The 26,384-nt window shown below is 42.5% G+C and overlaps 1 protein-coding gene across 1 annotated transcript; it reads right to left on the bottom strand.

The window, feature by feature from the left end:
- Window positions 1-2,173: 2,173 nt before the first annotated feature.
- HORMAD2 (HORMA domain containing 2) lies at window positions 2,174-25,471 on the bottom strand. Its single transcript, XM_059713289.1, is given in 12 exon segments — window positions 2,174-2,238; window positions 2,850-2,958; window positions 6,271-6,521; window positions 8,036-8,083; window positions 8,086-8,186; window positions 9,203-9,270; window positions 11,063-11,089; window positions 11,878-11,898; window positions 13,648-13,684; window positions 14,704-14,767; window positions 17,957-18,171; window positions 25,440-25,471. Coding segments are annotated over 12 exon segments (1,038 nt in total).
- Between the last annotated feature and the right edge of the window lie 913 nt (window positions 25,472-26,384).

The following is a 26,384-nucleotide window of genomic DNA, read 5'->3' as shown; positions in this document are numbered from 1 at the left end:
AGCTGCAGGCTTTCACTGCATTAGCAAGTTTCTATACATGAAAACACTAGCTAGAATTCTCATATTTTATCTCACTGAAAGGCTGATACCTGTTAGAAAAGGATCAGAGATGAGAGTAGTAAATCAAAATCTAGTACTGTGAACCAGGTCCTCAGCTCAGGTAAGTTATATAGCTCTGTTGAAGCTCTGCCTGTGTAGAACAGTTTGCCTTAATATTTAAAGACAAACTTCACTGAATGCTCTGGCTTCCTGATTTAAGTGGAATGTATACTAGTCACTTAGTTTGCCTACTTCCCCCCTCATTTATCAGGAAGGAAAAGTCCCTCTTGTATGGAAAAATCACGCGGAAATCAAATTATCAAATTTATCGCACAGATCTGCTTCTTTTGACTACTGACCTGATTTAATGTTTCTCTAAAAGTACCTAAATACAGTAATTAGTCATTTTCTAATTTTCTATGATGGGTTTTTCAAAGAATACTGTATTGAAGAGGCAATCAAGTAAAAAAAAAAACAACACGTTGCCAAACCTCTTACATGTAAAGGTGAAGTGTTCAATGGACAGAATGACTCCTCCATTTGTCAATAAATAATGCCATATTTTCTAGCACAACTTTCAGAAATTGTCACTGCCCTTATCATAGGCAAACTACAGTTCACAAGTTCCCCGAGATGGGTGTCTGAGCTTATGATTACAATTGTCATATCTCACAAAGAATGTCAGAACATGATTCAGTAGGAAAAATGAGTGACAAGAAGTCTCCTGTTTTCACACAGATGGCAGCCTCAACAGCAATCAAAGGAAATGAGGATATGTTTGAGAGAAATGTGGTTAAAGTTTGAAAACTATCAGCCTAGGCGCAGAGGTTCATTTCTCAGAACTAAACTGATGGCAAACACTTGAAAGGCAGTTTAACTGCAAAAGGGAAACGTTCCCTTGGTAGTTGTTGCTGCCTCTGAGCTACAGAGAGGTGGACTTGAGCTCCAACTCAACTGGCTGACACAGCAGTCAATACTATAGAACTGGACAGAGGTGATACTCTTTGAATGGGACATTAAGCTGAGGTCTCCACTTGCTGGGTGGATGAAAATTAGACTTCCCGTGGATCTTTATAACAAAAATTGGAAATATCCTGGCAGAAGAAATTTCCTTACTTCACTCTAAGTTCAAACTTTACAACTTAGACTGGTCCCCAAGTATGAAATGTGATCTGCTCACTCAAATTCTAGGCTACACGGACCAGAGCCTGACTCCTAATCAAGACTTAAATACATGGGTTTTGAGTAGAAGTTTTCAATAGTGATTGGGTAGATTTCTTACTACAAGGGGTGGTTGTACCTACAGTCCATTAACTTCAGACAGGGCAACTGGCAAGTACATAAGAGGTAGGAGAGATATCTTTTATTAGACCAACTGAGTAGTTGGAAAAATTTCTTGGCAAGCTTTCACGCTTGACAAGAATTTTTTTCCAACTACTCAGCTGGTCTAATAAAAGATATCACATCTGCTCAAAGAACCTTGCCTGTCTATGTCCTTAGACCAACATGGCTACAACCAAAAACCCAGCAAGAGGTAGGAGGGCAGTTTTGAACAGCAGATTCAAGTAATCACCAAACACGAGATGCGGTGGTGCCCATAGTCATCACTGCTCTCAATGCACAGACAGACTGAAGGCAAATGAGGCCAATGATACAATAGCATCCTTTTTTTAAAACTGCTGGTATTGGAAGCTCTGGAGAAATGTGCGAAACTCTTGTACCGGAGTTATGGAGTAGCCTGGTAAAGCAGAAGTTTCTTCCTAAACCCAATCTATCAGGGACCCTTGCCACAAGAGTTTTAATCTTCTACATGTTACCATCCTAACATAACTGTGTGCATTCTATTATTTATATTTAAGCCTTTTTTAATCCTTCTAAGCTCTTGGCAAAAATACAATCAGATGGCAATGGATTCCAGCTCTTTGGAAGTCTGCTAAAGCTGAACAGAAGCTAATCAAAATGATGCTCACCTGATGAGATGCCTTACTAATGGACACTCTGCCTGCCTCCGTCACTTTTATGTTGTCTTTTTTAAATGAAATGTAAACATTGTAATGTCAGTAATATATACCTTCAAGTGTAGGGTACCATTTCACTAAGACAATATCTAGAAGCATGGTAGCACTGGACAGAGCTAAATTTCATGCTGGCATTGAGCCTGTGTCAGTTTCAGATACAACTCCAGTTTTAGTGCTATTTCTGGAAACAAAGACATCAAGGTAGAGACTCATCTAAATGTGCAACTCATTGCTTACATATACATATATCTGTAAAGTTTAGAGTCAAACTCCATTTTTTATAAGCAATTAGGATGTTATTAACTGAACTGTCACTAACCGGTGCCATTTCACAGGCCTGAAAAGTTATGGGTAACCTTGCAGTATCAGAAACTAGCTTTTTGAAAGGGATAAACAGGTGACTATTTTACATTTATATAGCTTGAACATATAACATGCATTTGTAAAGGCTGCTTTTCCAACATCCAAAGGACAACAGGATCATTAGAAACAGAAATAACATGGTTCAGTATTGAAGAAATACCTATTTTCTGTATATTAGACAAATTTCCTGAGATGAAGTGGAATAATATTGATTTAACAACCCTCCCCCGCACCCCACCCCCCACACACACCTTAAGGCCCATTGTTATCATCCCCTTAATGAATCCAATATAACTTTATCTGAAGTCAGAAGAACCTAGAAAAATTCAGCTGATCCATGGTTAAGCTTAAAAACACATGCATTGTATAATTAAGGCAGTCACTCAACATGAACATAGAAGCCATTTCTTTTTAAAGCAAGATCTTTACCTGTGTTTTGAGAGTGAAGACTAAACACTTCAGTCTGCCAGCCTGAATTTGTGTCACTTATGCTCTTCCCATGTTTACTTGACTGTACCCTGACAGGCAAAGGGTTGTTCTGAAAAGCAAATGATGCAGTCTCTTAATAGGCTGACAAATCCCACAGTAAAATCCTGTGCAGAAGATCTTCTTGCATTGAAGTATATTCAGCCTGAACTCAGATACTTTCAGTCGTTTCCCAACCCCACTTTCCCATCTTCGACTGTTGGGTCCTGTAACAGGGAGTCAGGGGCTCTTGTTACTTTGAGAGAGAGACTGCAGCAGAAAGAGCCCCAGGCAGTTGAAGAAGGGTTAGCTGTAGGAGGGAAGGCAGCAAAGGAGCCAAACACCAGGCTTCGGATGCCTCCCCAGGGGCACCAACTTCTGGCCAACCCCCTTCCTGGAGCACACCCATAAGCCTGGAGTAACTGCTGTCACCACCTGGGGTCTGGTCTTTGTCTCAGCTCTGTGCCACCTGGGGTACACAGGCCTTGTAGGGTGCTTGACCCACTGAAATCTTGGGGTGCTTCCTTTAATCTGAAGCCAAGAAAGAAGCCTCCCTTAGTCAGCCAAGCAATGGGAGCACAAAGGCATGCCCGATCCCTCTCAAGCATGTACCACAAAGCTTGTTATAGTGGATAGCTTTATTGGGTAGAGAGGGTAGGCATGGAGAGGGGTACAAGTCAGAGATATGGCAACAGAATAACCCTGAGCAAACAGAACCGGCCTGATAGCCATTGGATCCCCTTCCAGATTACTGTGAACTACATTTCTAGTTATATTTCTGGTAATTTACTCACTTCTGCATCCTGAGAGAGAAAGAGAGCTGCAAAGGTCCAAATTTCTGTGCACATGTCCCAACATTTCTCCCCCTACTTCCTCATGGAGGGGCTGTTTTACACCACTGTTGTGACCTCATCACCCAGCTCCCATCAGAAGCAGACCCATTGGCTGTTGACTGGTGCTTCCAATTGACATCACCTTTCCAGGTGAGAGGACCAGTCACATGACCTACAGTGGCGGTAACTCTTGAACAAGGAAAGAGAGCGCTCCCCCCTCCCCATGGAATGTACCACCCTGTTACCTAGGAGACCAGGTGAATCCAGCAGCCAGAGTTTGTAACCAGGGAGGGAGGGTTTAGGCTGCTGCATTACAGCAGAGGCAGACTGGGGGGTGATTTCTCCACGCAGCCTGGGCACAATAAGCTGCTCATTAAGATGAGGGGACACACCTGTGGCTGGTCAGAAGTGCACCTGACCAAAAGGGGAGGAGCCAGGGGGTATAAGCCTAGGGCCCCAAGGCAGAGGGGGGCAATATGGCCCTATACTCTGCAGAGAGGAGCTCTTGTCAGTTAAGGCTGGTGAGGAATAGGAGCTGCAGGCCATGGCAGGTACTCCCAGGGCAAAGGGAGCCACAGACTGGGAAGATAGTTTGGCAGTGGTACAATGACCCAGAGGGGGCACGTTTAGTTTAAAGTTGATTGAATTTTTTTTTAGGGTTAAACTGGAGGACTGGCTGTGGCTGTAAGGGATGGAAAGGAGGCCACTGGGGTGCCTGATGAGCATGCTAGATTTGAGCCCTGGCAGGGGCACAAGGTGCAGGCAGCCTGAGGCTGAGAGGGCTGGAGCCTGAGCCCAGAGGGGGCAACAGGGGCAGTCAGGGGCTGACAAGACACTGAGACTGGGAAGGCCAGGCCACAGCCAGGGGTCATAGGCCACCAGTCAACAGGCAGAGTAACCTCTAGGCTAGGGCTATAAAGGCTGAAGCCTATATAGGAAGGCAAATAGTGACTGAGTGACATCCGTGAAGCATGGGTATGGCTATGGGGGCATCAAGAGGCCACAATGAAGAGCCCTAAGTCTTAAATAGGGGCCATTTGGGCCATCGGTGGTGACCACTGGCTCACAGTGCCAACTAGGCACTAGTATGTCTGCCAGGGTGAAGAGAGAAACCCATGGAGAACAGAGTAGTATGGAGTTAGTGAGTCAAGGACCCGGAGACCCTAAGGGGCCAGTTAGATCAACAGAGGACAGTGAGACCACTCCAGGACTCAGGGGCAGCCTCTCAATTAATAACAAAGAAACATCAAGGCATGGCAGGAAAGATAAACAGGGGGGTTTATATAGAGGACTGGGAGTGAGGGCAGGATTAAGGTGGCCCTAGGGGGCTCCACGGCTGCCCCAGGGCCCATCCTGCTACAGGCACTTGACCAGACATTCAACTGCTATATCACCAGCAACTGGGTTTACTAACTCCTCAGCTCCCAGCAGTTCCTGCCACCATACTTACAATCAGACTTCTAGAGATTGGCATAGAATGTGCTGAGACACTTTAGAAAATGCTTATCAACATGGCTCCGTATCTTTGGTCATCCTGCTAAACAATGCCATGCAATGGAAATGCATCACAATCTGGACATTCCTCTGGGGGTGTGTGTGTGTGTGTGTGTGTGTGTGTGTGTGTGTGTGTGTGTGTGTGTGTGTGTGTGTGTGTGTGTGTGTGTGTGTGACGCAATGCAGAATGGATACATATCTGAACTAGCTTAAAACAGAGAGCTCAGGAATCAGTTGCAATCTAGAAACAGAAGCCTGGAGCTCCCCATGGCCTAACTGCCTGAGTTCTTATTCAGTTGCTCAGACAGGCCTTGCAACCTGTATCATGTTCCAAGTTGCTGTAGCTAGACCATGGCTGGTACCACAGCTAACTAGTTTAAAACAAGCTGGATAACCACTTCTCTTCTTCCACTGGTTGCAGATACTGAACCAGGCTACCATTTTGGTTGCTGCCCCAGATGCCAGAGTTGGTATGGATAGGATAGCATTGTTTTGAAAAGATTTTTATTTTTCCCACTTGTGCTCTCTTGTCTTAGTTGCTGGAACACTTCCTGGCATAGCTACTAAAGGGAAAAACCATTCTGCTGCAACTATTCCAATAAATCTCCCCTTGTCAAAACACTCAGTTCTGCTATAAAAATGACTAATTACTCCACGTCCAAAGCATCACTGCTAAGCACAAGACATAACAACAATGCCACCATCTCCACCTGCAGAGAGCTTTCTCCCAAGACACCTTGACTCTTTTTTACAAAAAAGCATCAGCGTCACTAGTCCCGCTGCACAGCTGGGTAAACTGAGATACAGAAGGGATATACTGCCCAAGATGATTCATTAAATCAGTCGTAGATCTAGGAATATGACTTTAGGTCCACTGACTTCTAATCCCTTGCTTAGGAACCAACAGCACCTCTGCCATATCACTAAATGAAACACTCATTTAGACCATGTTAAGACTGGCATTCTAGCAAAATGTCTCCTTGAAGAGTAAGAAGATGAAGAAATACCCTATTCCCCACAGCGAGAGTGCAGCAAAGTGATTCACGTCATTTCCTTACCTTTCTATTACCTTCTTCTTCTTCATCACAATCTAGCCCTTGATGGGAAATCTCAGTTGGGCCATTCTCCTGGACCAGGTTGCTTCCCAATGCCCTCATCCTCTTATTCTCAGTTGTTACCCTCACTTTTAGGATATGAAACCCAGTGGAGACAGATCCTACTTTCAGGTTGACAGGATCACCATCAAACAGCAGGTTATCTGGGCTACTGCCTTCCTTAAAGCCAGGGGGCTGGTAATCATCAGGAGTTACTGCACAGAAAAGATGAGAGTCCTCAACTGTCAGAGGGACTATGTTTCAGAGGCATGGGCCCACAACAAATTTACATCAGTGTAATTTACACTGTTTTGCACACTGATGTAAATTACATGGGGATGTGGTATGGACAGAGGGGCAATCTACTCAAGGACAGAAGCCTGTAGTTAGTAGGGGAGCCAGTAATAGTCTGTTTGCTTTGAGCTAATGAATACCCTGGCATAATTGCAGCCACACAACCGTACAACAATGCAAGTTACACCAATGTTGTTTTACCTCTGATTTTTTCAGGGACAGTTCTATACTGGATTGGGCAAGTTATCCCAGTGAAAGGGTTTATCTCATCTGTCTGCAAGTGTAAAGGTCAATTAAGCTTGTCTAAATGTTTACATTCATAATGGGGGTAAAGTGCAAAGGTTACCCCTCCCCCTGATGAATAAAGATTTTGGAGGTCAAACAGCTGGAAAATCCTACACTAGTCTTTCTGTAGTCCCATCCCTCCCAGCTATACTTGTATAAACTCAGTCGTCATATTCTGCTCTTGATTATATCTATCTAACCCACTTGAAAAGCCAGATTTGTGAGGTGAGGCAATCACTTTTATTGCACCAACTTTGTAGTTGGGAGAGATGTTAGACAGCCTTTCAGGCACTACATGCCTTTCCCCAAATCTGAAAACAGATGTGGACAAGCAGCTAGGAATGCAAGGAAGGGCATTTTGTGCCCATAAGCTTGCCTAATGTCTCTCCCAACCACAAAGTTAGTTCAATAAAAAGTATTTCACCACATAAATTTTGCTTTTTGTGTGTTCCCTTAGCCACCATGGCTGGAACAACACTACAAAAGGCAAGGAGATCACAGAGTTATACCTGGGCAGCAACAGGTCAGCAGAATTAAGATTCTGGATGAGAAAGAAGAAGCCCAGTATAACCTCAGATCATAGAGTAAGTTTGTGAGTTGGGTCAAAGGAAATTAATTCCTTCACTTGCAAACTTGCAGTGATTTAATGATCCATGGGGAACTTCCTGCCTGTTGTGCAATTTGTCATAGGCTCGTATTCCAGTTAATCCCTTACAGAAATATTAGAAATTCTGTCTCTAGGTTTGTTATAAAAGAATAGATGGACTCAGACTAGATGATGATAATGATCCCTTCTGGCCATAAAATCTATGTCCTGAGTGCCTTTGATCTGGAAGCACTGAGAAATAAATTTTGAATTATGCCACTTATACATTCATTTTCTAGAGTTAAATTAAACTAACCTAGCACCTTTGCTCCTCACACTACAATAAAGAGAAAGGATTTGTCCCTTCTGCATTACACTGCTTCTTATAGGGATGCTGGGCCCTTTATTAAAAGATACATGCCATGACTTTCATATGGAATGGCACTATATTTGCATGGCATCTCATCACTAAATTCTAACATTTTTTATCTTTGTTCTCTTTTATGATGCTCATGGGAATTAACAGGAAGGAAAAATTTATATCACATTCTATTTTCTACTTACCATCATTATAGTAGAAGAGTTTCATGGTCAGGGTAATATCATTGGGAAGGGTTTGAGGTTCTGCATTAAGAGGTACAGTTTACGGGTCAAGAGAACACTGGCTTTCTTAATCTCCCCACTGCATACCCCATTCATAGAGGCCATTTTGTTGCTGTAGCCAACACAAAAAGAACAACAGAATTATTTCCTATAGTCATTAAATCTAAGACCTAACAAAAAACATGATGTACCCAGTGATGTATCTTGCCTGGTCATACTATAGGAACAGTGCTTTTATGCAGCTTTTACATAACAGGGAAGTGACAGTCACAGTGACAGATAGCATGAAAAAAACAACCAGTCGAGCTAAGTTGTACAAACCTTGTGACTGGGGCCATAAACTATATTATACAAGTGTCATGACTCACTTGTCTGAAATGACTGACTGAACAAAAACGGCTACAACAAAAGTGTCTTTCACCTGATAGATGAACTTCTGAATGATTTTCCTTAAATGAATGGGGAGATTGGGTGAGAATCACACACACAGCAGATTCATCACAGAGATTACTGCCAGTCCATCTTGCAGTTTTAAGTGAATGGTCTCTTTTTGATTCCTAAGAAGCAAAGCTAGTCCAGGAACACAGGGTGCTTATACATGTGTAGCAAGGCTGCTCCAATGCACTGTAATTACAGTGCGTCAGAGCAGACTCAGTTAATTGAGTCTGCTGGAGTAGGGTAATTACAGCGCTCCAGCCGACTCCAGCATTGTGTGTATCAGCGTCCCTATGCTGAAAAATGGAAGTGGGGCATTTTACCTAAAGTTTATTTGACAACCTTTAGTTAAAGCACCCCCACTGCCATTTTTCAGTGCAGGGACGCTGATAGATATGATGCTCCAGGTGCTTTAATTAAAGTGGCTCTCGGAGCTACTCTAATTAAAGTGCCTCTCCCACCCCGCTCATCCCCTCCACTCCTGGAGCATGTGTATAAACACCCACAATTTTCAAAAGTGCCTAAGTGGCACAGAAGCCTAAATCCCATTGATTTTCCATATGACTTAGACAATATCTACATATGTCACCCCTACAGTGGTACCTTCAAAGTCAGTTTCCTCTTTAATAAATGCTTCAATGAAACATGTTTCTTGCTGGGGGCAGGGTTTCAGATATAAAACAAGGCAATTACCTTATGATGTCCATCTGTGGTCTGCCCTTTGTGTACTTGAATTTGAACTGATACAGCTCAGTCACTCTCTACAGAGATCACAAAGGGAGCAGAAAAAACAGATCTTGCAGGAATATGCCACCACAGCAAGCCCAACAAATATTCAGTTAACACAGGAATATCTATACTTTCTCATTCCTATTCCTATCCAGCAGGTAAAGTTACTAACCAGGTTCCGGTCTGAACTTAAAAACACTGTGCACTGATTTTTATCAAGTGTTCTTAAAAAAGCAAATACAAACTGAGTTTGGGGCTAAGAAGAAAAACAATGAATTCCAGAGTCAAAAGGTAGTTTTGGGAGAAAAAGCAGAAACCCTTACTATACACAGGCATGTGACTTTTTAACTAAAACTCTCACTAGTGACACTCCTATTTTCTGTCACTATGGTTTGTCAGTGGAAAACTGGAAATGTTTAGTTCAATCAAACTTTTATGAAATTGTTTTTACAAATATTCCAATTTTTTGGTTGAAACCTGAATGACTTAAAACAGAAAAAAATCTGGTCTGAAGCACTGCTGCCACGTCTCATGGGAGCTGTATTTCAGTCAGCCTGTATTTTCCTATGTGTTGGCTACAGTCAGCCTAAATATGATGCACTACTGTCACATAAGTGTCATAACACATGCCCTATTTTACAAAGGAAGGGATTATGGTACAGTGAGGGAGGTACAGTCCTACCAGGCAGAGTGGTGAATGCAGGTGGCACCTTAGAGACTAACAGGTTCAGAGAGGCACTGCCCTACCCTGCCTTTTTCCCAACTTTGGACTAACATGGCTAACTACCTTTCTATGGTGGTGAATGGGAGCATCAGAGACCTGAGCTCCAATAAAACTTAGTGGTGACATTTCAGAATGAAAACATCTGTTTCTGATATTTCACCAGTCTTTTCTGAGCGATATAAGAAATCATTCTTCAACTAGCTCTAGTTATGATGCATTTAAAGAAAATAGATTTGAATATGGTTTTGGAGGAAGAAAACTACCGTGAATTACAACTAAAAACTCAACATAGGAATAAGGATCTATCCAGGCCTCCTGGTCCAATTCAATGTTTATGATTTTTATAAATCTAAGCTGGACTAAAGAGACCAAAAGGAATTTGGGTGTCACCTCCAAGTAACATTCAAAGGGACTTGAACATTTATCTTGCAGCTTGGACATTTAACCAGCCTTGGCAGTCTTAGCCATGGGCTAAATTCTTGCTCTTGTATGAGCTGCATTGTTGCTCTTCTATGGGGACAGCAGAACTGTACTGGGGAAGGAGAGATTCCACAGGCATCTGTCTGCACAGGGCAGATGCAGAAAAATGGCTCAAGGGGTACCTGCTGCAGTATGTCATCCACCATTTTGCGCACCACTTATGTCCCAGGCCTGAAGTAGCTCAAAAGTCTCCCCCAACCTCCATCCACATAAACAAATTTCACCTTTCACAATAACATTGAAAAGGTGGTGCATTAAGAAGTTATGTGCATCATTGTTAGCTGCTGCTTCTAGTCATCTGCAGAGGGGAGCAAGATCCTGATCATACCCCTTTTTCCTCTTAATATCCCCTCTTAAGGCCCAAGAAGCACCACCTGGTACAATTGACAGGGCCATGACAGATGCCCAACGAGAGCACTTTATCACTATTCTGCCTAGATTCTGAACCAGCCTGCATGGTTGAAAGGAGCAGGGAACCTGGCATCTTGTGTCTCTTCCCCCTACCAAGTAGTCCTGTCAAGTCAAGGCTGGATTTAACCTTAGAAGTCCATTTTGAACTCAGTACAACTCACCCATGCAATCATGTCCTGATCAGAACAGATTGTAAGACATTTCCTTACCTCTGTTTCCTTGGGATTAGTGTAAATCTGTTGAGAAAGCAGACAGAAAGCATCTTTCTCTTTATTAAAATATAGCAGTGAAAAGTAATAAAATAAATTAACCCTTATTGTGCTTTAGCTACATAGACAGTCAAGCCTGCATATTGGATCTAAGCAAAGCTGTATCCATGCTGCAGCCTTCTTGAGGAAATGCAAGCTGCTGCAGGGCAAGGAAGAAAATGGGCACCATGTACAATGGGGAAGGACCCTATAGTCCAGAACACCTGCAGTGTCTTTTCAAAGGAATGTGTCCAAAACTGGCAGTACAGCTGCTGGTGTACGATCTCAGAAATATGGAAGGCCTCAATAACAATTTGCTAGAAACCTAAGGGCTACAGAGTTTGTGAGAAAAGTTTGTCTTGCCAGTGGTAACAAATAGGGAACTGAAGAGAGACCTATGGAACAAGGAAAGGGAGAGGGGCAGTAGTGTGTTTCTGGTTTGAGTGATGGCTGAAGCCCAGGAGGCTGTCATGATATAAAGCATATGGCAGCACTTTCATTTAGTGTCTAGTAACATAAAGCTGCATTTTGTGCATCAGAAATGGAAACAAAAGCTGTAAACCCTTATGTACTCAGCCAGCCTTGTCATGCAGCCTAAGATAGTGTTCATCCTATTAAATGAAGCTTTTGCTTCACACTACTTCCTTAAATACTTTAATCCCCCCTACTAACAGATAGATGTCATATGGAGTCTTGGTTTGACACCTCAACCAAACTGCGGCAGGGGGAAAAAGGAGGTAGGAAAACATTTTATATTGATTTAATAGATGACTTACTGCCAGGACAGCCATATGCAACTGGAAGAGAAAATAAGAGTCTTGTCAAAATCTACTGAAATGAAAAAAATACATGCGTTCCACAGTTTGCCAGTCAATATTTCATACAGATCCTTGCCAGTTCAGATATATCTTGATGTAACATCAGTGACACCCAGTGGCCAGTTCATTTAGTGCACATTTTCCAAAGCAACTAACCTAGTCTGCCTATAAAATGTCTGCATATTCAGACTTGGTTCCCAGTGTTCCCTCTGAACAAAGCCACCAGGCTAAGTTTACACCAGTTTCATTCAAGTCCAATATCAGATTCCTTTTTACATTGTGAACCTCATTCTGAGGCTTTCCCTCCCCTTCCATTTAGCTAGGAGGTTTCAGCCTTTGCCCTCAGACATGAACCTCCTTGTAGCCATCTATACCTGCAGACTGCACTCCAGCAAGGGACTCCACTTGGGGCTGCACTTGAAAGCCACTTGGAAGTTTTGGCTAGACAATGCGCTAGCCCACTTTTTTAGTAAAGCAAAGAAAACACTTTCCTGGATCTATCCAGCTCAGGATCTTCTTTCTGATGCTGATGAGCCCCAGGTGCTTCAGAAGAAATTCCACAGTGGACAATTATGGAATATTTGCTCAAAGGGAAGATTTTTTCCCTAACTCTCATCAATATTGATTCCTATATGATCTGGAGTATGAGGAGTAGCTCTTATCAATAATGGACACTCCTTCACCTACATGTAGGGTTCAATGGCTAAGCTGTTAAGGCATCTTCCTATAGCTCCAGACATAATGTTTGAGCCTTGGCTCGAGACTTGTGACAAAGATGCTCCCAATTGATCCAGATGCTGATTTAAGTTTAGTCAATGATGTGACACTGGCCACACTATGCCCTGGTGTACTGTTGATTGCAGAGAGTGCTGATCCTTTACCACACTAGCTCTACGGACTGCTAAGGTCAGAAAGACCTTTGACCTTGACCATAATCTCTTTAAAGACGACTACTAGAATTGTCAGTTAGCTAGAGCTAGAGTTCACAGTATTTCAAATGATGCCAATGTCAATAGCATTGCCATTAACAAACAATAATCTCAGCAGCCCTGCTGATGAACAGTTCATCTGATACCGATGAGAATCATTCTGAAGTAGATGAAAGTCAGATATAAATAAGAGCAATCAGCACATTGTATATGGAGGTCAGCTTTTGTGTTACAATACGTAAGAGCTTGGATCACTTGACAGTTTGCAGTGGTTCTGAAACTGGTTAAATAAGCCTTAAAATACAGAAAAAGAAGAAAATCCAAACTCAAGAGGGAGAACTGAGAAAGCTAGAGATGGTGGAAAAGAACAAGAGAAAGGAAGGCAAGCAAGAGAAGAAGAGGAAGAAGGAAAGCGGAAGCATTTAAGAACTTGGCACATGGAAAAAAGGGCAAGAAATATTTGCTCTGACAGAACTTGTATCCACACATTAAAGAATGAAAACTTCAGAACTCTGAAGGGAACCTCCCGAAGTGCAAACTAACCATTTTTAACAAACAGGTCTGGACATTAATAATAATTAATTCTGGAGCAGAGGGAGCCAGAAACAGTCACATCGCTTTCTCACAGATCAGAGCTCTACTGTATACGTGTACTGTATGAGCTTCTTCATTGAGATCACAGCAGAATACACATCTGAAATAAATACCCAGGTATGAACACAGCAGATCAGAAAACAGTTTTGCCCGCAGTTTATGAAAAAAAACAGCACTGTATTAAAAATATTAAATAAAAACTTACATAGTTCTTTTCTAGGGCATCAAAACAACCTTGAATCCTGCCAGGAAAAAATGTTAGTTGGTACCAAGTCACATCAGTCTAGGAGCAGGAGATGGAGTAGATGGAGTGTATGTCAAGAATGCAGCAGTACAGAGCTGCTAACGTTTTTGTCTTGTAATGGTACTCTTTTCATGGTAATCAAGCATCTCTCTGTCCCTCTAGGTGTGTGATCATAGTTTATATGCCAAGGTTCTGGTTCCCATTATCAGGCCAGCATTTACATCACGTAGTAATGGCCAAATCTTTGGCCCTGTTTTGGCCCTTTGCACCAATGGATTCAGCCTGCTGGATATTCCCTTGATATAGCCAATAAAGCATAGGATGTGGTTGAAGTGGTGCTATACTCCTTATTTTAAGATGGTAGGCTGACTCCTTATGGCTGCTCTAAACTACACTGGAACCAGTGCAGAACTGGCCCCAGGAACTGCAAATGGCTCTAATATAGACCTTGATGCTAAATGGACAAAGAACTGAACTTTTGAAGGGCTAAGTTCTATGTAACAGCTCCCTGCTGCTTAGGAGTCGTGCCATGGTTCTGAAGTGCATTTCTTATCCCTGGATAGATTTAAGAACTAAACCGTTCTGTCCCCAGGTACCTAGGTACAACTTCCATAGGAGAGAAATACTGTACAGGCATCAAAGGAACTATACAAATGGGATCTGGCAAATATACACTCTGAGGAAAAAAATATCACAATCTTATTTATGCTGAGCTTCATCCTGGTCTTAACTGCTTGCCCATAGGCACCCGTACTTCAGGACTTGATCCTGCTCTCATTAACGTCAATGCCTTCAGTGAGAGAGGACCAGGCCTTCAGACTGTAAGTTCTTAGGAGAACATATTGCTTACATCAAGCATACATAAAACATTTATAATAAGTCAATGGGAATGGCACTGGCATAGCCAGTTCTACCACTGGGGCAGAAGGTTTCAGATGTAGGAAGCAGGGGCGCATGAGAGGATGAAATCTTGCAATTCTGCATAATCTTGTCTTAGTTTCATTGTTACTCACTCACCACTTGACTATCTGCAGTGATCCCATACAGCTTTTATCTTCTCGAAGGATTTTCAGACAGAGGTCTGCAAAACCAGAGTTAGCACAGTTAAAAAGCTTATCAGTGTTGGGTAAACAGAGTAACTAAACCAATCATCCTCCCTTTTTATACGAAGTGTTTTATCTGGGCACTTCCTGAGCTGAACTGCTGTTTTTCATTGAGTCCCAGGTGGGCTCACACACACTTACACTTGACTTTTAAAATACCAAAGGCATTTTCTCAAGATACTCTGGACTTTCACAGAAAAATATACCGGAGCAATGGCTTCATTTAGAAATGTTAGCAATTTATTTTCTTTTCCTACTAGTCCCTTGCCGAATACTTTCTTACTCTGGCACTTCCCAACAGCACTGTCACTTCTGGATTTTGTTGTTCACCAACACACATGTAAGCTAAACAATCGTGTACTGAATTAGATAAAGCTGTTAAACTTTCCCACTGTGCTCCATAGATCTCCGGTCCTCCATTTGCAGAATCTGGGAGCAACAAGTAGAATGTGTTTTTCTGAATTGAAAACTCCACACTGACAGGCCAAGTAGGAAGAAGAATTAATTAATACCTTGGGGCCCAACCCTGCAGCCCTTAAATCAGTAATTCTCAAGTAGAGTGGTATAGCACCCTGGGGTGCTTTGAGATCCTTTCAAGGGTGCCATGAGATTCTAGACAATGTTAGAACTGTTAGGTATGCAAACGTGTTTCACAAGACAAACCTAGAGATTGCAAATAAACATTCATAGTGTTAAAATATTCTGACCTGCTGTGGGCTTCCTGAGCATTTTGCAATAGAAGAATTACTTTATTATTTTTCTGTAGTCAAAAAAACAAGGGAAAACTAGGAGCTGGCATTTTCTGAGCAGTGCCTTGAGTCTAATGAGGGGTGCCTTGAGTGCAAAAAGGTTTAGAACTATGGGTGCTTGTACACATGATGGGGCTTTAGTCCCCTAAATTGAAATGGTGCATTTTAATTGTGACGATTAAAAACTCAGCATTTCAATTTAGGGGCTTCCATCACTGTTATGGCAAGGGACCTGATCTTTTTTTTTCACAAAGCCTGTCTGCCTCTCCCGCAGCCATAAGAGGAGCTGCTGATGGGTTGAGTGGCCCCTGAGCTGTGGGGAGCCCCAGTCCTTCCCTCTACCCCCCAGGGCTTCCTAGATGGGCTGCTAGCAGGCTAGATGCTGCCCCAGCTTGAAGTCAGCACCTGGCTGAACCTAATTCTTCCCCAAGCCCGTGTACTGTCCCTGCTGCTTTCCCGCCTTCTGGGACTGCCCAGGAATGGGCTGGCTTGCCCCTGGGGCAGTGCGGAGAAGTGGTAGGAGGAAGGCTGGGTGTGCTGGCAGTCAGAGAAGACAGCGGGGATGGTGCACAGTGTGCTGGAAGACTGGGCAGGCTTGGAGGAGCTTGGGCTCAGCAGCCTTCCAGCGTGCCATACACTGTTCCTGTTGCCTTCTCCAGTGACCAGCACACCCAGCTGCCCTCCTGCTGCTTCCCTGCACTGCCCCAGGGGCAAGCCAGCCTGTTCCCAGGCAGTCCTAGGTGGTGGGAAGGCAGTGGGGACAATGCCACCTGGAAGCCCTGGTAGTCTTGGGGAAGAGTTGGATCCAATGGGTGCTGCCTATGAGCTAGGGAAACCCCCAGCCCACTAGCTGCCTACCTGGGCAGCCCCAGGTGGTGCCGCCACCACAGAGGGAAGGACTGGGGCCCTCCGTAGCTCAGGGGCTGCTCAGCCTGCCGGCAGCTCACCCCCAGCCATGGGAGGGAGGGCAGGCTCCAGAAAAAAAAGAAAAGGAAAAGGATCAGGACCCTTGCCGCTTCTGCCTTCAGCTTGCCTCTCCTGCAGCCAGGGGGAGAGCGGTCAGATTAAAGCCTGCAACATTACAAGCATCTACATCACAAACCAAACTACATGGGGATGTAGTTTAGTTTGTAATGTAACAAGCTCATTTAAATTCCAAAAAAACCCTATACAAGTAAAGTATGATGCAATTAAACCACAAAAATGGGCAATTTTCGTCATGTGTATAAGTACCCACAATACCTTAAAGGAATGAATAGGCCAAATGTCAAGACTTTTGTTCAAAAAGGCATTTGAAAGATCTGAATCTGATGACAAAACTGATGGCCTTTCATATCTAATGGAAAGATCAACGGGGCTACCTGAGATTTCCTGTCTCTTCCTCAGCAACTCATATTGAATGAGTGACTAGCTTACTAAATGTGAGCTCTTTGGGAATATGAAGATATAGTACCTTATTTCAAGTATAAGGTAAGGATGATAAATATTATATTTTTCATATATAATACACATATTTTTCCAAAATTCAGTTGCTTGAAATTGGGGTGCTCATAATTGAGGAAATATAGTAACAGCAGTTTCTGCCACTTAAGCCTCGGCAGGAGAGAGCAAAAGTAAAGCTATAAGTCTTGCATGCAAAGCTCCATAGATACTGGTTTATGGACACTTTATTTCCCCATCCCCAACCCCAGCAGAGGCTCTCAAGGAAAGATCTTTTTTATTCATGCTACCTTTCAAAAACAAGATGAATGTTTTATTTAGGGGAGTGTGGTTTGCAAGATAATATGGTATGTTAAGTGGGTTTATGTATGGACTCACTTCCTTTCTCCCACTTACATATCTTATATAAATATAGAGTTGTAGCTGAATGTTTCCAGCTCTTGTTATCCTATCACAAGACTCTGGAAAGCTTGTGTCTTCTTTAAAGCCATAGCTCCCAGTCATGAGTTTGCATGTAAATCTGTTTTCATTTTAAAAATACTTTTTAGCCTCTTGATTACAAAGAAAAGCTTGAAAAATGTGAACCAAAGTGGCTCATAAAAGTCAAATATAAAAAATGATTACTGTTATTTAAATCTACTGATTTTTTTAAGCCAATTTCATGGACTTTTGGGACTCACTCAGTTTTGGAACACTTGGCATTGGCAACTCAGGAAAGTGCCAAGTAATAAATGTAATTCTAAAGCAAAGGAAATACTGATAGAAATGGTTGTTAGTTGCCAACAGCTCTAGACTGTCTTTTGTACTATCTCACTGCCACAGGGGATTGTCTGAATTAGGACTGCTGGATAAGGCCTATAGTCAACAATCTTCCTACAAAAGACTGAATTTGTTATACATGTGAAGAGCATGGGGCTAATCTGTAAGTAACAACGATAATGATTAGACACGTGAATTCAGCACATACTCCAAGATTACCATCTAAATAGCGAGTTCCATATGAGCTCTCTGGGAACAGCCCTCTCAGGTATGTTATACAGGAAACAGAGATGGCCAGAAGCCTTTTCACCAAAACCATGGACTGCTGTTCAGCGGTAACTGTGTGTGGAAACAACACTGCTTCCTGAAAATAGGGCAAAGACAAAGATATTATTAGTTTTAGCTCAGTGCCAGGGCCAAAAATAGAGAGAAGTCTCAGCAGGGTTCGAAGGAGGTCAGATCGAGGTTACTTTCCTATTTCTTCTGGTCTTCAAAGAGTATCTGTGACTGATACACCAGTAGAATGTGCGGGCCAAAAGAGAACCTAATGCAAGGGAGCAGATCCTATTCCACCTATTAGACATCTAAATGGTATTTAGGAATCTAAACATGATCTTTTTCCACACTGTTTTAATCCCTAAAAACCATTAGCACATTGCATTGGGTCTTTACCTTAAGACTAAGGGTGGAATCCTGTTACCCGTTTGTGCCTAAATGGCCACTTTTCAGCTGTTTACATGGCATTTTTGGCACTTTTGTGACTATTACACCTACATTATAGACATACATGTGAAGACCAAGAATTTGCAATAGGCTATGTACCAGCTAGCCAGGTATGCAGCTGTGGAAGCATGCCCCTTATGGACATCTAAGTGCAAATCACATAAATGCAAAAAAAACACATGACAAAGAGGTGTGAGAAGTAAGTAAGGAGTGGGAAGTAAGCACTGACATACTTTTCCCCATTAACAACTAAGTTTCTTATGAAACTAAATATCACATAGTTTTAAAATCTTGGAAAAAGATTTATTAAAATTGAGTCTCCACCAGTTCACTCTTTTTCCTTCCTCAAATGGGGCTCTGTGCATGGCCAAGAAGTCTCCATCTTCTTTGCCAAGCACCTTTTACCTAGTATGTAGGTGCTAATTGACCCACAAAGCTCAATGTTGTGTAATGCATGCTGTATTTTCCTGGCTACAGTGAGGTGGAGACAAATGCTTTCAGACCCAACACAGCTGCAGTGTGATCAGCAGAAAGGGACAGAAGGCTTTCTTCTCATTCTGCATGGAGCAGACCGCTTGCCCTGGGAGGGAGGCCTAGGATATGTAATCAAACCCAGGTTGCTAGCTCTGCAAGACTTAGCACTAAGGCCAAAAACACAACTATTAATAACATTATGTTCCAAATCCTGTACTTGGAGGTTTTATGTTTCTGTGATGTGTGTGAGAGCTGGGCAGTAGCCATTGAGTTTCAAAGAGTTGCTGTCCACATACAATTAGGACCTGCAGAGAGACAGGAGTTAGCCACATAGAAAATATGTGATCATTGAAATTACTCATAACCTTAAGCATAAGAATTTGTCTGCTAAGCCTCATTGCAGGTCTGAACACTCCTGCCAGAACACCTAAATGGAGCCAGATCAAAGCTGCTACACTCCAAAAATTCATATGGTGGAAGACTCTCTTGCTATTCACACATTGTCAATGGTACTGAAAATGCAAAGTCCCAGAACTGGTACGCACGCAGGTGGCTTGAGAAGATATTTTTTAAAAACAGTTGGAACAAAAAGAACTTTAGGTCAGGCATTGGTCCACTCCTCAATGCAGACAATAATATTACAGGCGGTGATGCCGAGAGGACAGAAACACTGAAAAGGTATTTCTGTTCTGCAGAGAGATGTATCCAGCACATATGTTAGGAAACACAAAATGTATTGTCTGGTAGTACCTGCTAAAATTCAACATTTTCAAATCAACAGGCCAAAATAATTTAAAGGAGCTCTCTCAGTCACATGTCAGGATTTTAAAAAATTTTGAAAAACTAGAAAAATTCCAAAGTATTTGAGGATTGCCAATATAACCCCGATATTTAAGAACTGCAGAAGGGAAGTGCAGGTGTTAACTTCACATCAATTCCAGCAAAAATAATGGAATGGTTTATTTTGGACTCTATTAACAGAGAACTATAATTAATTCCAATCAACTCTGTTTAATGGAAAGCTGGTCTTGTCTAACCAACCCATTGCCTTTTTTTAAAAGATTACAGGACCAGTTGGTAAAGCATAACTGTATTGATGCAGCAGACCTGGATTTCTCCAAGGGATGTGTCAAAGCACTTATTGACATCTAGATTAAAAACTTTCATTACATGGAATTAGCAAGGCATACTAAATAGATTCAAAACCAGCTCGGTGACAAATTTCAAATGCAGTTGTTAAGGGAGAAACAGGACATTACTAGCAAGATCTCCAAGGTTGTTTCTTTGTCCAATGCTGTTCAGTATCTTTATAAAAATGTAGATGATAATATAAACATTGTGGATTCCTTTAAATCAAAGTGACTTATATCAGTGATATCAATCATGATTCAAATCAGAAAGTAGAAAACATTGATGTATGTTGTTGATCTTAATTTTGTTTTGCGTTGGGCATTATTTTAGTTTCCTAAAGAAAGGTTCATTCTCATTGGTTGGTCACCATTAAAACATGTTGATTTGCAACTAAATATAGCCTTTACCTAATTTAGTACCTGTTGCTAATTAGAACCATCCATTATATCTATTCACATTTACTTAATTTATTTTTATAGCTTACCATACATTTATTCAGATTCAGATGCTTAAGTGTTACATTATGCAAAAAAATGGAAGCTAATGCATTTTTAATTAAACTAATTTTATTTGTGATGTGTCATGCTCTACTTACATGGGAATTCCATTAAAAATGTACAAAACCAGCATTTTTAAATTGTTTTTTTATAGTTCAATGAAAACTACCCTAATTCAGCTAGATACATGAGAAATTGCATTTAAAAATAATACATTAAAGAAAGCATTAGTTGGTGTTAGTGAACCGAGATGCCATTTTCTGGTTTCAGTGTCTTGCTGTGATCCCCTCCCATACCTTGGTTTTATTCAGAGGCTGGGACAGGAAAACAAGCAAACACTAAACTCAAAACATTTGAAAAAAATATAAAAAGGAAAACAATCCTTCTCTGAACTTGCAAAAAGTGCTACTCCTCTAGAAAACCCTTCAACAAACTGGCGTCCTCTACTTTAGCCAATGATTTCTACCAGTTCAGTGGTCTGACTATCCTTTAAAACTTCAGAAGCAAACATGCACTGCTCTTTTTTTAATGTCATTTAAATTATTTTAATAGATGACAGTATTTAGAACTTATTTAGGTTGCCATAATTTCAAATCTTATTTTAAATAAGTGCCTTTTTACAAAGAAACATATTGTACTTTCAATAAAACATATTGTAAATAAAATCTATTTGTTTGTTAAATTATTTATTTTTATCCACCTTGACTATAAAATCTTTGCTAATACAGTCTGCAGCAGGCGGAAAAAAATAGTGAGACAGTAAATACTGTGGTGGACAGGTCACTGTTACAAAGTGTTTTAACGTTTAAATCATTCAGCTAAATGGTCCCAGTCCAACAACATGTAGTTTAATAGAGCCAAATGCAAGGCAATATAGCTGGGAATAAACAGCATGGACTATGGCTCCAGGATGAGATGGGCTTGGAAAGCGAAAGCCCAGAAAAAGACTTGGGGTCACAATAGGTAAGTGTCTCAGCATGAACTCAAGAGTCCAGTGTTGTGGCTAACAAGACTAGTAGGATCTGTGGAGGCACAGAAAGGGAAATGTTGAAGGGAAGTAGGGAAATGATCTTGGGTCAGACCAGACTGGAAAGCTAGGTACCAATGGGTGGAATTCTGTTTCCTTTGTGCACTAGATGGCAGCTTTCTAACCATGTAAGTGGCAAAGTCAAGAAGGTACAGGTTTAAACCTCTAGGCAACAAGAGTCTAGAACCTGGGTTTCCATATTTCTACGGTGTGTCCTAATCACTCAGACACTGGAGTTAAATCATGAGAGGGCCTGCTCCTTCAACATCCATGTGGCCCACAGGCTACCAGCTGGACAACCCTGTTTTAGACTGCAAAACTTCCTAGATCAGTGGTCCTCTACCTTTTGCACCTTATGTCCCACCAACCATTTCATCAAAAAACCTTGGTCCCACCATGATAAAAACAAAACCCCATTTTTCCCAAGAACTGTATTTTTACGTTTACATGCATTTTAATATTATATTAATCGTTGATAGAATTTTTAAGGACATTAAAAATTAAAAATTGCAATAATTTTGTTGAGAATGTTTTATTGTTATAATTGTAAAAAATAATAAAAAAATCTATTAGCAGAAATGAGATGATAATTTAGTCATTAGTGAGAAACCTGTGGTTGTGTTTCATTGGCAAGCATGTTGATTCATGCAAATTCAGTTAATTTAGGAGCCCAAATATGTCTGCCATGTATGCCAATTTTGAAATCCAATCAGTATTGTCGAACAACTGCTAGTTTAGATTTCTTTTGAACCAAGAAATACTTAATTTCTTCTCTCAGTTCGAAAACTCAGAACACCACTTTGCCACGCAACAACCATCTCATTTCGGTATGCAGCAAAAGGTTTGCAGCAAAGTACTTTGAAGATTTGGCTCTTCAGTGCATTGGCTTTAATAAGATTTACTACTTTTATGCAATCAGACAACACATCAGACAACACATCAGACAGTTTAGTGACCATTTCTTTGCTTGCGAGCATTTCACGATGGATCATACAGTGTGTAACTTGCAAATCAGCATTTGTAACTTTGTGAATTCTTGCAGTGACCCTGGCGTGCACACCTGTCATTGCAGCAGCGCCATCAGTACAAAGTCTAACAATGCATTTCCAATCTAGGCTGTTCTTTGAAAAATACTCATCAATAATGCGGAATATCTCTGAACCTGTTCTTTGTGTGGGCATGTCCCGAACCATAAAAACAACCTCAAGCACTTTCTCTTCATTGACATATTGAACAACTACTGTCAAAATTGCACTGCTCAAGATATCTGTTGATTCATCTATTTGAAGTGCAAACAACTTTGATTTTTTCAATCGGGCAATGAGTTGAAGTCCTACCTACATGACCTTCACGTCCCACCGGTTGAAAAACACTGTCCTAGATGACTAAAGCTAAGTTTCTGCACATATGCATAGTCCTAGCATCTGAGCAGGCAGAGGCTACATCCTAATTGACCTATAAGGTACCTCTTTGCAATGACTAAAATCTGGGTGTCTTGCCTGGGTGGATGACCTAATTGACAAGATTAGGTGCTCTGGCTTCCATTGTAATGCATGGGGAGACCCAAGTGTCATCCATACTGCCCAGTCACTACCAGAAGGCCTACCACTAGCCAATAGGAATGCTAAGGAGAGGAGTGGGTCTAAACTCCTACTCCATCCCCTTAGATAGCTGACCAAGGGCTTCAAGGGAGGTGCTTCCATCATGTCAGCATCCAGGTCATATAGGGGAACCCACCCTTTGCCAATAGGTGCACTTGCTCTAGAAGTGGGACATTTGGCTTCCAAGCTCCCCACTTTGGAGGGAATCAAACCCACATCTCCCATTGCTTAGAAGAGTGTCCTAAACACCAGGTTATGTGTTGGGCTAAGCTGGATGGAGCCCCCTTCCCTCCTTCTGTTGAAACTTGCCCACTGGGCAGCTGAGTAAGAGATTCACAAGGTGAAAAGGAGAGCAAGAAAGAGGGAGTACCATTCTGCGGCCAAGAAAGAAGGGGGAAGTGCTGCATTCTGGCCCCTACTGCCAGGGTATTTTATGCATTTTACATTAGACAGTCATTAGATTAAAAAACAGATTCATAGATGTTAGGGTCGGAAGGGACCTCAATAGATCATCGAGTCTGACCCCCTGCATAGGCAGGAAAGAGTGCTGGGTCTAGATGACCCCAGCTAGATGCTTATCTAACCTCCTCTTGAAGACCCCCAGGGTAGGGGAGAACACCACCTCCCTTGGGAGCCCATTCCAGACCCTGGCCACTCGAACTGTGAAGAAGTTCCTCCTAATGTCCAATCTAAATCTGCTTTCTGCTAGCTTGTGGCCATTATTTCTTGTAACCCCTGGGGGCGCCTTGGTGAATAAATACTCACCAATTCCCTTCTGTGCCCCTGTGATGAACTTATAGGCAGCCACAAGGTCGCCTCTCAACCTTCTCTTGCGGAGGCTGAAAAGGTCCAGTTTCTCTAGTCTCTCCTCGTAGGGCTTGGTCTGCAGGCCCTTAACCATACGAGTGGCCCTTCTCTGGACCCTCTCCAGGTTATCCGCATCCCTCTTGAATTGTGGCGCCCAGAATTGCACGCAGTACTCCAACTGCGGTCTGACCAGTGCCCGATAGAGGGGAAGTATCACCTCCTTGGACCTATTCATCATGCATCTGCTGATGCACAATAAAGTGCCATTGGCTTTTCTGATGGCTTCGTCACACTGCCAACTCATGTTCATCTTAGAGTCCACTAGGACTCCAAGATCCCGTTCCACTTCCGTGCCACCCAGCAGGTCATTCCCTAGCCTGTAGGTGTGCTGGATTTTTCCTCCCTAGGTGCAACACTTTGCATTTCTCCTTGTTGAACTGCATTCTGTTGTTTTCTGCCCACTTGTCTAACCTGTCCAGGTCTGCTTGCAGCTGTTCCCTGCCCTCCGGCATGTCCACTTCTCCCCATAACTTTGTGTCATCTGCAAACTTGGACAGAGTACATTTCACTCCCTCGTCCAAGTCGCTGATGAAGACATTAAAGAGTATCGGTCCAAGGACCGAGCCCTGCGGGACCCCACTGCCCACACCCTTCCAGGTCGAAGCCGATCCATCCACCGCGACTCTCTGGGTGCAACCCTCCAGCCAATTCGCCACCCACCGGACTGTGTAGTCATCCAAGTCACAGCCTCTTAACTTGTTCACCAGTACGGGGTGGGATACCGTATCAAAGGCCTTCCTGAAGTCTAAGTATACGACATCCACTCCTCCTCCTGTGTCCAGGCGTCTCGTAACCTGGTCATAAAAAGAGACTAGATTGGTCAGGCATGATCTGCCTGCCACGAACCCATGCTGGTTTCCCTTCAACATAATTCGTCCTGCTGGGCTCTCGCATATGTGAGCCTTGATAATTTTTTCAAAGACTTTGCCAAGGATGGAGGTGAGACTGACTGGCCTATAGTTGCCCGGGTCCTCCTTCCTCCCCTTCTTGAAAATGGGGACCACATTGGCCCTTTTCCAGTCCTCTGGGACTTGGCCCGTGCACCACGAGCATTCGAATATTCCTGCCAGTGGCTCTGCAATGATGTCGGCCAGTGCCTTCAGCACCCTCAGATGAAGCTCATCCAGGCCTGCTGACTTAAAGGCATCCAGTTCTTCCAAGTGACTCTGCACCATCTCAGGGTCTATGCATGGAAGTCTAGCACCTCAGACTCATCTGAAACAACTCATCTGAGAGGGAGCAAGAACTGGCTTCTGCTCTATGCTTTTTATTCAAAGTCTGTCATGTAAACTGCATAAAGTGAATTAAGAGCAAAGACCATAATCCAGGATTCCCAACTAAATGACCTGACCACTCGGCTGCAGAGTCAGAGTCTCTCTTACTTGTTCTCCTTCTTGTCCAGTGACTCTTGCATTCTCGGCTGCACAGCTTCAACAGATTATGGCTAAGTATATGGACATTACACTTTTACCAGTATAACTGATCAAAAATCAGTCTATACACACAACAGAACAGAAGTACAGCACATAAAACTGGTATATATCCATAACAGAACAGAAGTTTGGTACACATAGACTGATTTAAAAATGGCAGAACCCAGTCTAAGATTTGCCCCCTGGTCACTAAAGGGCAAATGTGTGTTCTGTTCACTACTGCTCTAAACTACGCCACTAACAGAAAACCACGTAACTTAGATTTATTCCACCTTGGGCTTTTTGAATGTCTATACTTAGCCACTGTCCCATGGTCAAAGCATCTCAAGGGAGATGTGGGTTTGAATCCCCTCATGCTGCAGAGAAGCTAAAGCCCAGGTCTCCTACTTCATGGGTCTTCAGAGGAAAACTTTAGGCTCTGGATTCCAAGATGGAGGTGCCTAATATAAGCTCAAAGGCAGAAGCCTCAGCTTCAGAAAGGGTTGTAAATTTAGATATAATCTTGTGCTTAGTGTTTCCCATTAGCTGCCTCTAGGTAGCTCCCTCCTCAGTGTGGAATTTTTTCTGAATTGCCCTATGGAGGAATCTAACTCCCCCACTGACAATATAAGGATAAAAGGCACCTTTAACCCTGCTTCTTTGGATCACTGGCCTGAGGCCAGGTACCTATACAGGTGCTTGTACACGAGTGTGGAAGCTGCTCTGACAAGCTGTAGTTACAGTACATTGGCGTAAACTCGATTAACTGAGTCTGCTGGAGCGAGATAATTACTGAGCTCCAGAATCCTCCTGCATCTCATGTATCAGCGTCCTCATGCTTCAAAATGGCTGTGGGGGTGCTTGAACTAAAGCTTGTTGAATGAGCTTTAGTTCAAGCACTTCCGCTGCCATTTT

This window comes from Alligator mississippiensis, chromosome 10 (assembly GCF_030867095.1).
Source record: "Alligator mississippiensis isolate rAllMis1 chromosome 10, rAllMis1, whole genome shotgun sequence".
Lineage (NCBI taxonomy): Eukaryota > Metazoa > Chordata > Crocodylia > Alligatoridae > Alligator > Alligator mississippiensis.
Note: the sequence above shows the minus strand (reverse complement) of the source record. Positions and strands in the feature narration are given on the sequence as shown.